The following is a 17,331-nucleotide window of genomic DNA, read 5'->3' as shown; positions in this document are numbered from 1 at the left end:
ATTTTTTTCAATTCGACCAATATTATCCCAAAATTCTCATATTGCCCCTGATTTTTTTTTTTTTTTTTTTTTTTTTTTATGAAAAAAATTAAATTTGGAGTTGCAAAAATGGCCAGATGGCCAAGGGGTGGCCGTATTTTATTTTTAATTTTTTATAAAAATAAAAAAATAAAAATTAGGGGCAATATGGGAAGTTTTAGATATAATTGGTCAAATTGCAAAAAATTGAAACTTTGGGGGGGTGGATTGCAAAAATTGAAACTTTGGTGTTCGAATTGAAAAACGCTGTCAACTTTGGGGGGGTAAACTGTAATTTTTCCTTAAAATTATAAAATATTTAATGGCCCACATGGAGGGTGAATCAGCCTACATATATCACCTTGAATTCTTTGTAAAAATGATAGAGATTCAACAATTACCTTAGAAAGTAATGGTTTGATAACAAGTTCACATTGAGAACATGAAGCACAAGGATAATCTTCTGGTTCTTTAAGAGATGCTCATGAGAATTATCAATTATTCGACGCATCATAATTGTTCTCGGATGTCCAAGATGATCATGCCAAAGCATAAACATCTTCGGATTATAGCACTTCTGGTGCATCACAACATGTAATTCAATTATTCTTATTGTTGTATAATATAACTCGGAAGAGAAAGCAGACAGTTTTTTCAATATGAGCTTCTGACCCGAAATTATTGAAGTAATATAAAGATATTCGTCACTACCTTCATTAATGGTTTTAACATGATAACCATTTAGACGAATATCCTTAAAACTAATTAAATTTCTTCTAGATTTAGAATAATACAAAACATCGTCAATACATAATTTTGTTCATTTTGGCAATATGATATTTGCTCTTCCAGAGCCTTCGATTAGGTTTGATGAACCTGATATTGTATTGACACTAGCTTTGTTTAATATCAAGTATTGAAAATATTTTTTATCTCTAAGAATTGTGTGCGTTGTACAACTGTCTGCTAGACACAAATCTTTACCAATCATCTTGGAATTAATCATTTCATCAATATGACCCATACCTCCATATATAAACAATATATATATTAAAATTTCATTAATAAAAAAGAAAATAACAAAATATAATTAAATTTGACAATGTAAACATATTGTGATTAAGACATAAAGAAAACATATTAATTGTTGTAGACATATTTATCACCAATCAGAGGATCAGTATTTGTGTTAGAGTCTACAAAGAAATCAAAAGCATCAAGATGAGTGTTACCCTCTCCATTTAGAGTATCAAAAAAACTGGAGAATTTTCAGGATTACTGTGATTACAAAATTAATTTAAATCCACTTTTCTTTTATGGAGGCTTGATATAGGTCTACCAAATGTTTAGGCGTACGACAGGTGCGCGACCAATGTCCTTTCATATCACACCTGTAACATTTATCTTCATAATTCTTTGTAGGTTTATTCTGTAAACCTTTGTTTTCATTTTGTTTTGCCTCAGTGTGGTTTTACTTCTGGTAATATGAAGCATTTGTTTTGTAAGAATTATGAGCACGTTCCCTTTGACCTCTATAATTTTTTTTATACCACATCCACGACCACTGTTTCCTTTATTACCATGAAATGAGGTTCCATTTGCTTCAGAAAATGGTGTAGAACCCGTTGAACGAGATTGATGATTTTTCATTAATAGGTCGCTGTTTTGCTCAGCCACTATAAGACAAGATATTAATTCACAATATCTTGTAAAATTACACTCTCGATATTGCTACTGCAAGAGCACATTCGAGGCATGGAATGTGGTATATGTTTTTTTTTAACATATCCACATCAGTGATTTTTTTTCCACACAATTTTAATTGTGAGCTGATTTTAAATAGTGCAGAGTTATAGTTACTAACACTCTTAAAATCTTGCAACCTCAGGTGCATCCAATCATAATGAGTTTTTGGGAGGATAACTGTCTTCTGGTGCTTGTGTCTCTCCTTTAAATTATTCCACAAGGTCAATGGATCCTTTACCGTAAGGTACTCAATTTTTAATTATTCATGCAAATGATGACAAAGAAAAATCATTGCTTTAGCGCGATTCTGCTGGAATGCTTGATTATCCTCCTTAATAGTATTTCCAAGATTCATAGCTTCAAGATGGATCTCAGCATCAAGGATCCAATATAAGTAATTTTTGCCAGAAACGTCAAGAGTGACAAACTCAAGTTTTGTAAGATTTGACATTATCTATACAAACATATATCAAGAATTAAATAAATAAACATTATTTAAAATTAAGTGATATCATACGCAAACCAAAAATTTTCAAATATAAACTATAAGACATCATATTCATAGCATTAGTATGATAACATTTTAGTTCATATAAATCTCACATGAATCATAATATGCATATGTTAGAATGTTAATTAACAAAATAGATAATAACATTACTAAATGTTATAGAAACTTACAATGAATTGAGAATACCTCATGGATAGCTTTTGATATTGAAGATCAAAAGAACACAATAATTGGCTAGAGCTTCGTGTTGATAATGTGTTGTAAAATCAAAGAAAATAATAAGACAAGATAAATAGATTGCAATATGTGAAACTAGTTATTCAAGAACTATGTATGATTCTTCTCTATTATTGTCTGATTTACATACTAGTCAATACTCCATTTTATATGCATGGAATCATAATGGGAGGTAAAAGAATATGAAATAAAATGGTACAACAATGTATTACATGAATATTATAGGAATTATAAAAGATGACATGAATGTGTAGAATTTCAAGAGATGAAACTAAATGATCATTCACAAAATGCATGAATGCATTCATAACATAATATTAATTATTAACGTTAAAATTATTTTTGTATTTTTAGAATTGTTTTTGTGTTTATGTTATTTATTAATATCTTGGGAAATTATATCTAAAATCCTTAGGTAAACGCGCTTTTTTAAAAAACTCCCTGGGTATTTTTTTTTGGAAATTTAGTCCCTGTGTCACTCGAAACTACTAGAAAACTCCATACCGTCAATTTTTGTTAACTTCCGTTAGTCTACTCAAAACTCACCGTTTTATCTGATTAAAATATTATTTTTTTATTAATTTAAGTTAAAAAATTCAATCTAAAAATAAAAGGTGTGGCCTTGAGCAGTGGCTGGCGGTGCCAAATTTCAGCCACCCCTTAACCCCCATGGGTGGCCGCAGTTGCCCCTGGGCAGTGGCTGGCCCACCGGGTGGTTTAAGTGCCACCCCCAGGTGGTTTGGGGGCCACCCCTTTCCACCCAAGGGGTGGCCGAGACCCACCCCCTTGGGGGTTTGGGTCGACAGGTAAGCTGTTGGGCATTTTCTCTTGGGCATTTTCTCTTTTATAATACCGTGAATCATTGTAGAAGATATGATCTTAGAATTTCATAGGTTTGTGATAGTATCTCTATTAGTTCCCACAGGCAATTATGTTATAAGAAGGGAGGATGGTCTGTTACAATTGATATGATATTCGAGCATTTGTTTTCTAAAATTGAATTTTGGCAGTTTATTGTTCTTAATCTTTGTATGTTGATGTCTGCGGCTTATTACATCAGATTTGCTGCCCAACCTGATCAGTGGAGGTCAAACCAAGCATCAAAACAATCAACTTACAAGGACTTCTATGATACATTTGGCTCCAGTGAAACCAAGTCATCCAAAAGTGATGGTTTTCTTGCTGATACCTCCAAGCACTCATCACGCCCAAAAAACTTGAAGGAAATGAGGAAAGAGATTGACTATGACCTCTCTTCTGGTGTACCATTTTTGAGCATGTCGGGCATTAAAAGCAAGCCAAAAAGAGCAGATCAACACGGTGGGAAATATGCAAAAATCTCAGTAGATGATGATATCAGGAAGGCAAAAGGTATGAAGTTTAACAAGAAAAAAAGAAGTCATGGTGGGTCTGAGAGTGCTGCAGCTGCAGATCAATCTTTCAACAAGATGGAGAAGAAACGGCAAAGAAAGGATTCCCAGTACTCGAATGCTTTCAACTTCATGAAAGCATGAAGTTGAAAGCATGGAGAAGAAACGGCAAAGAAAGGATCATATCTTCTTATAACATAATTTTTTTTTTTTTTTTTTTTAAGATTGAATTTTTTAAATTAAATTAATAAAAAAAAATAATATTTTAATCAGATAAAACGGTGAGTTTTGAGTAGACTAATAGAAGTTAACAAAAATTGACGGTAGAGAGTTTTCTAGTAGTTTCGAGTAACCCAGGGACTAAATTTCAAAAAAAAAAAAACTCAGGGAGTTTTTAAAAAAAACGCGTTTACCTAAGGATTTTAGATATAATTTCCCTAATATCTTTTGTTTCAACAGAAAACAAAAAAATAGAAACAAAATATAAATACTCATACGCTACCACCCCAGCCCACAGGCCGATATTATAATAACATTTGTCACCGCACAAGAAAACTCGGCACTCTTCCCCCTCTCGCCTCTCACTGTATTATCCTTTCCTCTCCTCTCCTCTCCTCTCTCACATTTCTCTCATCCTAAAACCCTTGTTCTCTCTCTTTCTCTCTCTCTCGCAAATTCAATTCTAGGGTTTTGAGAATATCATCCAAACCTCAAGACGCATGGCCTCTCAATCGGCTAATCTGTGGGTGCTGCTGGGGTTGGGATTGGCTGGAATTCTGTTCGTGACGAGAAAGCTCAAGAAAGTCATCAGAGAGGACTTCGGCGCCTTCGTCGAGAAGCTTCAGCTGCTTCCTCCTCCTCCGCCGCCTCCTCCCAAAGCTCCCTACCCCCTCACCGGCCTCACCTTCGCCGTCTCCGACGTGTAAGCCTGTTTACATCACAAAATTGTTGTTGTTTCTATCTTTATTTTTCTGTTTTGTTAGGAAGATGTGCTGGTCCTGGGTTTTGATGTATGGAAGGGTTGGCTCGAGTAACGGACTCTTTTTGACTTTCTGAGAAAGGAAAAAGTGAGAAAAGAAATTGTGTGAAGTGTTTGTTTGATTGCTTTTCATGGTTGTAGGCTTCGTTGATTTGAGGTTTTTTGTTTTGGGCTACTATAGTAAATAACGTGACACGCAAATTTTAACTTTGATTTCTTATGAGGTGTCAAATGTATTGCTGGAGTGTTGAGCCAATGAAAGTGAAGAGAACATAAAATTTTGAATTTTAACCGTGAACGATTTATTTGATTTTTCAAGTAGGCCAGGCAATTGAATTTGGTTGATAATTCATATTTTTCTAATCTCCCGCCCCGCCCTCATATGTTTCATTTTGTCATTTTGTCATTTTGGTTCGTTTCAAAGTACCTACCTTCGTTGAAATTGTCTGCTTCTCTCTCTGTGATTTTGAATATCATGAGAGTGTGCCTATTTTGTAACTTCCATGTTTCTAGCGTTAAAGATTACGGATAGGAGTTATCTATTATTGGCAGGTGCAATAAATCCTCAATTTCCACTCATGCATTTGCACTACTGATTTTTAATTTTTTAATTTTTGGTTTTGGATTTTAAACTGAATTAACCATTTATTATAATTACCAGATTCGACATTGATGGTCATGTCACTGGATTTGGTCATCCAGACTGGGTGATGACACATGACAAAGCTTCTTGGACATCTCCTGTGGTTACTGCTCTTGTTGAAGGAGGTGCCACTTGCATTGGAAAAACTGTTGTGGACGAACTAGCATATGGGTATCTGCCTTCTGGTCCTTCTGGCTATTATAAATATCTAAATGGTCTTCTAAATATTTTTCTTGGAGTACAGTTTGGTGCAAACAAAGATATTCCTATCTACTTTGTTTCTTCTTTGTTCCTATTTTCACTACACTATGTGTTTGGTAAAACGAAAGAGAGAAAAAGAAATTAAGAAAATAAAGTTACCTTTCTAATCACTCCCACTCTAGCTATTGTTTGGATTTAAATAAGGTGAATTGTTTTTGGTATGTCTTCTTTTCAGTATCAGTGGAGAAAATAAGCATTATGGTACACCTACCAATCCTGCAGTGCATGAAAGAGTACCGGGTGGATCCTCTAGTGGAGCTGCTGTGGCTGTGGCTGCTAATCTTGTTGACTTCTCATTGGGTGAGCTTCTTATTAGCGTTCAACAGCTTACCTTCCTTCCCTTGAATTTTATTAGTCTTGGCTCGTAATTGTCAATGCTAACATGATTAATAAAAGGCTTTTGGGCGTAACCTTGTTTGTTTGGTAATTTATGGTAATTGGGTTCATTCTTTGCGTGTTTATCATTTTCATTTCCATTTCCTTTTCCTGTCTTGTCTCATAATACTTGTTTCTAAGAAATACAAAGAAATAGTGTAGCTAGACTTACTACACTTGTTTTTGGTATACTTACAGCTGGAATTAGACATGTGGTGTTGATTATGTAGTGTTAAAATTTTATTTTTTAGGTTGTGGCACAAGTATTTAGCTGGTTGAGTTGACTGAATTTTTTTGTCTATGCTGTCATAAATTTTAATTATGCTAAAAAAAGGGTATAGTTTATCATGTTTGAACAGTCAAAAGTGTGTTCTGCCTCCTTAGGCATTTAAAAAAAAAAAAAAAATAAGTGAAGCAATTTTTTTTTTTTTTTGTTGATAAGTATAAGTAAATTTGCTTTATAAGTAAAGCAAATTTATTAAAAGCACAACGGCCGCAACCCTAGTTCACAAGCAACATTTAAGAAAAACACCCAGCAAGATCAAGAACAACGAAAAAGAGCACAAAAATCATTAAAGTTAAGAGGCGTCAAAAAGGGTGTTAACAGAGTTCTACTTGAAGAGGGATTTAAAGAAACAAAACTATAGATCTAGGCTTGTCTTCTTGCAATCCTTGAAACTTTGAGCATTCTTTTCTCTCCATAACCCCCACATTAAACAAAAAGATATTACATTCTAAACAACATTAAGATTATTCTGACTGAACCTTCTTTTCCAACACACTAGGAGTTCCACCACCCATCTCGGCATAACCCACTCTACTCCGAACATCCTAAAAACCAAATTCCATGAGTCTCACAATATCACAATGAGGAAGAAGGTGATTGAGAGTTTCCCCATTCTTTTTTCACATATAATACCAATCTATCACTGTGATGTGCCACATGTGGAGATTTACTTCCAATCGGCGAGGGAAAGGCAAGGCGCCAGGGTGGCAACGCTGAGCCTCCTTTTGGGTGGTTTATGGTGTCGTGAGGGTTTTTTTGTAGGGCTTTCTTGAATTGGTCTATGGCTTTGCTAGCGCGTCCGCTCGGAGAAGGAAGGGCAAGACTATGGTGTCGTAGCGCTCCGTGTGGGTTTTGAGGGCTGTTGGGTGGTTTTGTGGGATAGTTCTGTGGGTTTGTCTTGGATGCCTTGGGTGTTTGTGGTGAGGGCTTTGGGTGGGTCGTTTTTGTTTTTTTAGTTAGGTGTTTCTGCTTGTATACTTCTAGTATATGTAGGGGTGCCTTACTTTTTTAATAAAACTTGATTATTACTCATAAAAAAAAAAAATAAAATAAAATTTCCTAAAGAAGTTATCCATGTAAAGAAAGCCACTCTCAAAGGAGTCTTGGACCTCTAGATGCTCTTCCAAGGGAAAGAGTAGTCAACGTTGGGGAGGAGAAATCTGTAAAAAGTTCTGACTTCAAAAGATCTTTTCTTTTTTTTTGGATGGTATCCAAAAGAAATCAAACAATGAAAAATCTAACTTTAAATAAGTGTGAAATATCAAATGCTAACAATAACATTATTCCTATTTGCTATAAGGTCGGCAACATTTAGAAGTTCACTTGTAGCTTGAAGAAGAATACTAGACAATATATATTTTTTTATAAGTAATCGAGATATTATTAAAAGCGTAAGGCACCCCCATAGAATACTAAACAATAAGTGGTAGCTTTGTTGTATCTGCCCTGGAAATTAAATTTTTATGTGCTTCTGCAGATATTTCTTTCTAGTGGTTAATAATGGTGGACACTGACTTATCAAAAAAAAAAAAAAAAGGGTCATTGATGGAACTTAACGACGAAGAGCTGTACTTCTGATTGAAACGATACAATTACTGATGCTAAGTTACTCAATTTACTGGGAAGCTGTTTAGTCTTAGTGTTGAACATATAGATGCTTTGACTTGCTCCATGCTTTGACAATAAGTGCTGTAGCTTTGTTGTATCTGCCCTGGAAATTAAATTTTTATGTGCTTCTGCAGATATATTTCTTTCTAGTGGTTAATAATGGTGGACACTGACTTATCAAAAAAAAAAAAAAAAAAGGGACATTGATGGAACTTAACGACGAAGAGCTGTACTTCTGATTGAAACAATACAATTACTGATGCTAAGTTACTCAATTTACTGGGAAGCTGTTTAGTCTTAGTGTTGAACATATAGATGCTTTGACTTGCTCCATGCTTTGACAATTTTGGCGGATCTAAAATTTGAAGGTTTTGTGTCTTGATCAGGAAATAGGATTGTTTGATCCTCGTTAATCTTTGAGCTATAGAATTAAGTGTTTCTCTTTTGTACAGGAGTATGCTAAATTTTACTCCCTTGGTATTCTTTATGAATTGTTTTAATCTATGAAAATGTGTTTAAAATTGATGATAGAACTCTTGTAATGCTCGATCATATTTTAGCTTATGGAGCAGGCTTCTTGTTTTAACTTATGATTATGCCTTTCGTACTAACAGTATGTGGCAGGTATTGATACGGTTGGTGGCGTGAGAATTCCTGCTGGATTTTGTGGCATTTTAGGATTCCGACCCTCACATGGGGCTGTTTCTCATGTGGGCATTATACCTATTTCGACAAGCCTTGACACAATTGGTATGTGTGGTTACAACTCTGTATCTTAATGAAGATATATGTTATAATGATATATAACTACCCAGTCAATCTTTCAGGTTTTTCCCCCTGGCTACTTTTGAGGTTCTGTTTAGGAAATAAGAAATTTGCCCTTGTATCCCTTTTACATTTAGTTTTCTTATAATTTCAGGCAGTTTACATAATTTATTTACATTTATTCGAGAAGAAGTGGAACATATGTATGAAGTTTACTGTTTGGAACATGTTATTTTAGCTTTGGAATAAAATTTGGTGTAGTTCTATTCTGGCTTGCCCTTTGGTTTCAGCAATTTTGCTCGTTGAAGAAAAGATTCTATGTAGAAGGATGTAATTTCAGTTTGTTCAGGTCATTCTGCATTAGGATAAAGTGAGAAGGATTTTCAGATTGAAGTTTATGTTGTTCACCCATGTTTCTGAAGTTAAATTTCCAAAGTACCACTCCTTGTTTAATTTGACCTACAGGAAGCATCTGTTTGGGACTGTGTTGTAAGCCCTTGTAAAATGCCAAGAACTGATTAATTCTACTTCTGCTGTAACCAACCTTTGATTGTAGGTGGAGACTAAAGTTCTGCATGTCAACTTTGCCCATTGTCATGTGAATATCATTTTCTCTGTGTGCACGTGCAACTAGCTTCACTGAAATGCAGATAATGCTGCATCCTTTTCAGTTATACTATTTTAAATCATAGTTTAAAGTAGATTGTTAGAAGTTTTTGTAGATACTAGATAGTGATTACTGAGTCATTACATGTGATTTGGTTGACCTTGTCTTGTCTGGATGGCATGATTGCTTTTTGCATTTGTTGTCCTTTTCCTTTCTTTTGGATCGGTCATTGGTTAGAAGATTGATTTCTACAGTTAGAAAGCCATCAATATGCTGTCTAGGGCGCTTATATAACTGGGTTTTAATGAACCTGTGCAATCACTTTGGCAGGATGGTTCGCCAAGGATCCCAATATTTTACGTCGTGTTGGCCATGTCCTGCTGCAACTTCCATATGCCATTCAACGCAGTCCTAGACAAATTATAATTGCTGATGATTGCTTTCAACTCTTAAAGATTCCTGTTGACAGAGTTGCACAAGTGGTCATCAAATCCACCGAGAAGCTTTTTGGAAGTATGCCAATTTCTGTGTCCCTAAGCAAAAAGTTATACTTATGTTATTTTTATCCTTATTGTCGTTGTTGCTGGATTATTGTTCTCAATGCTAATACTGTTAACCCAAAAGCTTAAAATGGTAAGAAAGTTTGAATTTAATCATCTAATTAATATTTGAATGCATCCCCTCATATATAAGTTCCGACTTTCCCTCATTAAGTGGAGTTCAATACATAACTTAAATGAGAGGTATAATGTGGAGTCAAGATTCGAACTTAGGACCTCTATTCTAAGACCTTGTTAAGTACTAATTATTTTGCATGTGAATTTAATCATATAATTAACATTATAACAAACAGAAGTTTACAAATATCATTTTGAGTCCTTTGGTTTACGAAATAGTGTAAAAAGAAGTGCTTTGAATCATTGCTATTTGACTCAGACCTGTTCTAAAAAAGTTGAGGTAAGAACGTACCAAGTTGGTTTTGGGCAGCATGCATGTATGTTTTACTTTATGTTCTGGAATTTCTCTAAATTGCACCATAAACTTCCTCAGGACAAGTATTGAAGCATGAAAATGTTGAGGACTATCTCAGGTCTAAAGCTCCAAGCTTGAAAGCTTTGCATAGCAAGAAATCAAATGGTGAGCTGAAAACTTTCTCAACAAGATTGCTTGCGAATGTTATGCAGTCTCTTCAAAGGTGAGCTTGCTTCTTTATTGTTTTATTACCTTAAAGCAAAGATGAGAAAGACTTTAAAGTATGAAAAGTAATTAACTCGAAGTTAATTATTTCTTCCCTTAGTGATTAGCTTTACTGACTATCTTGTTCTTTTTTCTCCTTCTACTTAGGCGTCCTCTTGTATACTTTCTATGTACTAGGGTTGCGCCCCTCAACCATTTTTGATGTATACAACATTACTTATAAAAAAACAAATTAATTATTTCTTTTACTGTAGCATATCACTTTTTGTACATTGCTGTTTGTAATGGCATCTTTGTGCAACTCTTTTCTTTGCTCTTTCTTTTTCCCATTTGTTCTAAAGCTTTCTTAAGGCCTAGTTTTTTTGGGAGCTCTATACTGTAGGTTAGTGGTGGATATAGATTGTTTTTCATCTTTTGCCCTCTTCGAGAGAGAGAGGGTTAACTGTGGGCATGGATGCATGCACCACTGTTTTTCTGACTTAATGTGCAAGGGAAAAGCTAATTCTCTTGACACAAAACAAATTACAGGAGAAAATAATTATCAGCAGACACAATGGATCTTAAAAGAGAGATATAGTAAGTGCTCAGTAAATATTACAATAAGCTTGTAGGAAGCATTTAGTAGGGAGACATAAATTAAGGAAGCATTTAGCAGATCTTTCTACAACGCCCTTATTCCTTGTGATGGCACTCACTTCGGTGCAAGGTGCCCTCGAGAGTGGCCTTTTATTACTTGGTCATTAGTTGTAGGGAAGATCCCTCAGCATGGATAGCTTAAGGAAGTGGCATGCCATTGTGGTTGATTGGTGCTGTATCTGTAGGAAACGTAGGGAGTCTGTGAATCATCTTCTTTTTCATTGTGAGGTTGTTATTGCCTTGTGGAGTCGAGTTGAGTTGTCTTGGGTTATATCTAGATGAGTAGTGGACTTCGTTGCTTGTTGGAGAGGGTTATATGGCAGACCTTAGAGTAAAGCAGTGTGGAGGATGGGGCTGTCATGACTTTAGTGGGAAAGAAATGATAGATGTTTTGAGGATTGCGAGAGGATGGTAGTGGAATTGAAGTCATTTTTTCATTTTCTTTATACTTGGGCAGTTGAATTTTTAGCTCTATTGGTATTGGAGATAACTTTTAATGATTTTCTTGTTATTTTACTTTTGGACAAATGCTTCAGACCTTCCTTATTTTCTTGGTTTTCATGGTTTTTTTTTTTTTATCATTTTCTCTTTCTAGCTAGGTGTTTCTTTTGTATACTTCTTGTAAACCTGAGTTTAGGGGCGGAACTAGCATTTGGAGTTTGGGAGGGTAAAACTAAAAAATAAAAAAGATTGGGTTAAAATTCTGATTTTGAAAGGATTATGAGGGCATGTGGTTCCGCCCCTGCCTGAGTTGCGCCTTTTGCACTTTTAATAATATTTTGATTACTTATTAAACAACAAAAATCCTGGGGATTTAGGGCTTTAAGAGTCAGTAATCACTGTCTAATCTCAATGTTTGAATGGTTGGATAAGTTGCAGAAAATCAAATAGTCGGAGAAGAATAAGAGTTGTCAAACCTACTTTCCTGTAGCCATCACGCCTAGGGTTTGGTTGCATCAAATAATTTTTGAAAAAGAGCTCAATAGCTGGAAATTCTCTTAAAACGTTTTCCACTAAATTAGAAGAGTTACATCCATATTTGTAAGATTAGATCTTTTCCATGAATCCTGAAATAAAATTTACTCAAAATCACAATAGAAACCCAATAACACAAAACCATTACTTCAAAAAAGAGCCCAATGGCTGGAAATTCTCATAAAACATGTTCCACTAAATGAGAAGAGTTACATCCATATTTGTAAGATTAGATCCCTAACAGTAGAGGACTTGGAGTTGATAGACCTTTTTAATCCTGAAATGAAACTACTCAAAACAACAAATAGAAGCCCAATAACACCAAAGAGAGAGCAACATGAATCAGTACTTGGAAAAAATGCCCAATAACATGAGCTGATCCATAGTGTGACACGTGGCGCCATTATTGCAGAGTCCATGTCCATCAATTCTGAAATTTCAGCAAAATCCTTAACTGACAAAATTAAAGAAAATTGATATAAAATATAACAGCATAAGAGTCTTAATCAACTAAACAAGGCTATTCAGGCTCTCAATTGGCATTGGCATGTATGGCAAATCATGAGTGGGCTTTTCAACTAGCCCTTTTGCGTGCCTTTGTAGGTCTTCAAAGACAGCTTGCAGTGTCCTCCATCAATTATCAAATGTGGAAGTTGAATATGAGGTAGTTGCTAATGCCAATTGTTTGCTGTGCCTTTTTCGCCCTTGTTGGCAACTAAGTTTGATGTGACTAATGAGAAAAGATGCAGCTATTATGGCCACTCTGGTCTGTCCTCTGATCCACTTGTTCTTCATGAAGAAAATAAAAATTTGTTAATAAAATTCACCAATCAAATATTCTGGTCTTGGTATTTAATCCAGCATAGGATATTGGTCTTTGTTGGCTTCTTTTCACTCTGATCATGCATGATTTTCTGTGTATAAGAAGGTGCAGGTGATTGAATTTATTCATTTTCTTTATGTTGGTACTTTTTCCCTGGACAATGTGTTAATTGAGGTTCATGATGACCTTTTCAATGCAGACATGAGTTCAAACATAATCATGGGGAATGGATTAGCTTGGCAAAGCCTGTTTTAGATCCTGCTATCTCGGCACAAATATACGAAACACTGGACACAGAAGATACAGATATTGAAAAATACAAAGCAATCAGGGATGAAATGCGTACAGCTATCTCCTCTCTTTTAAAGGTAATGATTATATGTAAGTGTAACTTATATTTGTTTTGGTCTTGGATTCAAGTTGTACATGCCACAAAGAATTTAAAATGTGTAGCAACTTTCTACATCTGTATATGAAGTTCCAATTTGTATTGCTTCTTATTTTATTTTTTATTTTTAAAGAAATCAACAAATATCATTAAAAGCGTAAGTGCCCCTAAGTACACATAAAGTATACAAAAGGAATACCTAGACAGAAGAAGCAAAAAGAATAAGGAAAACCCAGCCAAAGAGACCCGCAATAGCCCAGAAGGAGAAAACTACAAGGAACTACAGGATACAACCTAGAAGAAATCCCCCACCCACTTTCCACCACCTTTATGATGACACCCCCATAAACTGCACACTGCGCAAAGCTCAATTCTTCCCCTCATTCAACCTTCTCACGAACCAGGAGCATAACCTAGGCTTCAACAGAACACTAAAAGAACTCTCTTGCCTTTACCATGGCTAGAGCAATCATCTCTTGCATCAAAGCTTATGGAGCATTTCAAATTTTTGAGCTCCCTACTACCTTTTGTACCTCGTTTACAAGGAGTAGCCAAACCTCATGACAGTGTTCCTCTTCAAGAATTGTCGAGAGAGCCAAGATCTGTTTCTCATGACCCACATATGAGATCCCCACAATAGGAGTGATCTCATTTGCACATTGTACAATCTCGGAGTAACCAAATTCGCCACCTCTCCAACCTCACTATCTCCAGTCCCATCCAAGAGACACAGGGTAACACCTTTCCCTATCTCTCCCTCTTGCTGTTCATACTAAAGAAGAATAAAGCTGGTTTTTGTATTAGCCTCATACTTCTGGGGCTGATTGGTTTTGCCCCAGTTGAAGTGGAAGATACATGTCTTGTGTATTGTAACACAGTTGACCCACTCAAACAAAATAACTGGCTGTTACGAACTTGCTAGGTGTCGACCCTTATATTTCATATGTTTTTGAAGGAGGAGAAATGAGAATTAAAAATAAGAAAATGAAGAAGAATATAAAAGTAAAGAAATGGGGCATATGCATAAACGAATTATGGATTACACCATGTAGGAAATGATGTATTTGTCATGTAATAGAGTTACCCCTTTTCAGCCTACTATCTGATGTACTCGCCACCTCTTGTAGAGAGCATGTCAAAATAGTCCTGGTCACCATGCATGCATTAGCTTACATGTCACTCTTGGTTTACCCCCTTCGCTCCTTATTATTGATGTCATTATTATGGTTATGATCTTTCCTGTAAACTTCCATGACTCTAACACTGTGTTTGCTTCCAATTGCAATATTTTTCTTGTACCAGTTCCTCAAGTGCATTAAATCTGCTCTTTAATTCTTTTGTAGAGGGATTGTATTTTATAAGTTGCATCTCTTATCTTTGTAATATGTGTACCGGAGAAATTTTTTTACTTTTAACATTTGCTATAAAAAAATATGGGAGCCTATTGTACATGTTTCAGGGCTAGGTTGTATAGGCCAATGTTAACTATTTTTGGGAAGAGTACACATATTCTCTCAAACTACTATCTTATTGTTAATGTCCTCCTCAATATCTTTGTAATATTGTCAATGTCCTCCAAGGCCAACAAAAAGATAAAGATAATCCTAATTTTTTTTAATAAGACAAAAATACCCTTATAAATTCGGGAAAAAAATAAAAATAAAAAATAAAAACCAAAAATTGAAAAAAAAAATGGTAGTTCGAAAGCCACTCCTAAGGGTGGCAGAGCCATCCTAGCCGTTCCAAATAGACGGGGGTGGGCTCGACCACCCTCATTAGTTTCAGAGGTGGCCGATCCACTCCCTAGGGGGTGGCTAGGCCGCCCTCAAGTGTTGGGGATGGATCAGCTACCCTAGGGTATGTACTATGTGTGTGTGTGTGTTTTTATTTTTATTTTTAATTTTTAATTTTAGTAAGAATAGTTTCGTCATTAGGGGGCGCATTGTCATCTTTTGGTAATTTAGGGGGGACATTGACACAATTGATAGTTTGGGGAGGACATTGACAATATGGTGGTAGTTTGACGGGGTATGTGTACTTTTTCCTATCTTGTTTTTCCATTTTCTTTCTGTAATTAATTGGCATATTATTTTGGGAAAAATGCAAAATCAGTCCTTGTGGTTTACTTGATTTACAATTAACTCCTTGTAGTATCAAAATGAACTCAAAGGTCCCTAAGGTATGCCAAAAAAATAATTTAGTCCTTACGGTCAAATTTCGTTCACTGACTTAATATATTATGATAACATGAAACATTAGAACCAATAAAATTGTGATACTTGTCATATTTAAGTCAGTGTCACACTAACAGAATCGGTTAAATTAGTAAACAGAATTTGACTGTAGGGACTAAATTATTTTTTTGGCATACTTCGGGGACCTTTGAGTTCATTTTGATATCACAAGGACTTAATTGTAAATCAAGTAAATCACAAGGATTAATTTTTTATTTTTCCCTATTATTTTGGTGGCACCTTTCTTGTAATTTGCTTTTCCAGGATCACTTTTTAACTGTACTTGTGTTTACATTTGATTATTTCTTTAGGATGATGGAATTCTGGTGATCCCTACCATTGCTGATCCTCCTCCAAAACTTGGTGGGAAGGAGATCCTATCAGAGGAGTACCAGAGCCGTGCATGCAATTTGTTAAGTGTTGCTAGCGTATCAGGTTGCTGTCAGGTGACTCTCTCTCTCACACACACGCACAAACAAGGTTTAATAAAATTTTCCGATCTCTTGAATCTTTAGCATTGAAAACTGCTTGCTTGCTGTTTTTAAGATTTTTCCTATATACTAATTGATATCTCTTATACTTATAAAAAAAAAAAGTTTCCTATATACTGGTTTGTACTGCTTAAATATCATCTGTGTCCTCTTGATGTCTCGTTTCAGGTCACAATACCTCTGGGATTTCACAACAAGTGTCCCCTTTCAGTGTCCTTCATTGCCAGGCATGGTGGTGATCGCTTTTTACTAGATACAGTGCAGACCATGTATACGTCTCTCCAGGAGCAGGCTGATATTGCTGCCAAATCCAAAGTTTCAAAAAATGCTGTCAGCAAGGAGCAGTCTGCTGAGATTGCTAAGGAAAAGGCAAATAATGATATTAACTCAACTTAACTAAGCTTTAATATGATCTAATTATGCCTGCTACATGGATCCTTTAATGCCACTTGACCCTATCTAGGACATTTTCTTGTTAATCTCTCCAACATAATGATGATTACTTTTTAACTTAACCAAATATATAGAAGCGTCCAGCTCTTTGGAGTTGATCTTAATATACTTGTACAATTTGACCTGAATTTGATATGCTAGTTAGTGTTATAAATGAACTGGCTCTCAAACCCTTGAATGGATACCATCTTCAATCCTAGGGGTTTTGTGCCCTAATTCTTTTCTTAATACTCATTATATATGCCTCTCTCTCTCTCTGTCTCTCTCTTAATTTACTTTGTGCATTTACTTCTTCTAAATCTTATGTGTTATTGGGTTCTATGAATTAGGGCAACCAAGCATTCAAAGATAAACAGTGGCAGAAGGCTATTGGGTTTTATACAGAAGCTATCAAACTTAGTGGTACTAATGCAACCTATTATAGTAACAGGGCTTTAGCATATCTGGAACTGGGGAGGTAATACTATATTATTGGGAGTTGAACTCCTCAATCAATGTCTTATTAAATGTGCTTGACCAATTTCTTTTTGCCCATACAGTTACCTCCAAGCTGAGGCAGATTGTACTCAAGCTATCAATCTTGATAAAAAGGTGACTTCTTTCTCCCTGAAAACAGTTTTGTGTGATTGTTTTGTGCTATATTTTCTTTTTTAACAAGTAACCAGTGATCATGCCGCTGCCAGCTATCCAACAATGGTGTATACCTAATGTGGTGTGGCATTTGTAGT

General features: G+C 35.4%; 1 protein-coding gene across 4 annotated transcripts in view; it reads left to right on the top strand.

Moving 5' to 3' along the window:
• The window catches only part of LOC132183959 (translocon at the outer membrane of chloroplasts 64), a 34,630-nt gene that overhangs the window by 13,670 nt on the left and 3,629 nt on the right, over positions 1 to 17,331 (top strand). For 2 of the 4 annotated variants that reach the window (XM_059597437.1, XM_059597438.1), the window contains 4 exons: positions 15,971 to 16,105; positions 16,319 to 16,519; positions 16,933 to 17,060; positions 17,143 to 17,194. In XM_059597437.1, coding sequence (XP_059453420.1) covers positions 15,971 to 16,105; positions 16,319 to 16,519; positions 16,933 to 17,060; positions 17,143 to 17,194 — 516 coding nt within the window. Of the gene's footprint in view, positions 1 to 4,420; positions 4,805 to 5,522; positions 5,676 to 5,940; positions 6,066 to 8,648; positions 8,785 to 9,736; positions 9,920 to 10,456; positions 10,602 to 13,236; positions 13,406 to 15,970; positions 16,106 to 16,318; positions 16,520 to 16,932; positions 17,061 to 17,142; positions 17,195 to 17,331 lie in introns of those variants that run through there. The other 2 variants (XM_059597436.1, XM_059597439.1) reach the window with 2 other exon arrangements.

Source organism: Corylus avellana, chromosome ca6 (genome assembly GCF_901000735.1).
Source record: "Corylus avellana chromosome ca6, CavTom2PMs-1.0".
Classification (NCBI taxonomy): domain Eukaryota; kingdom Viridiplantae; phylum Streptophyta; class Magnoliopsida; order Fagales; family Betulaceae; genus Corylus; species Corylus avellana.
Note: the sequence above shows the minus strand (reverse complement) of the source record. Positions and strands in the feature narration are given on the sequence as shown.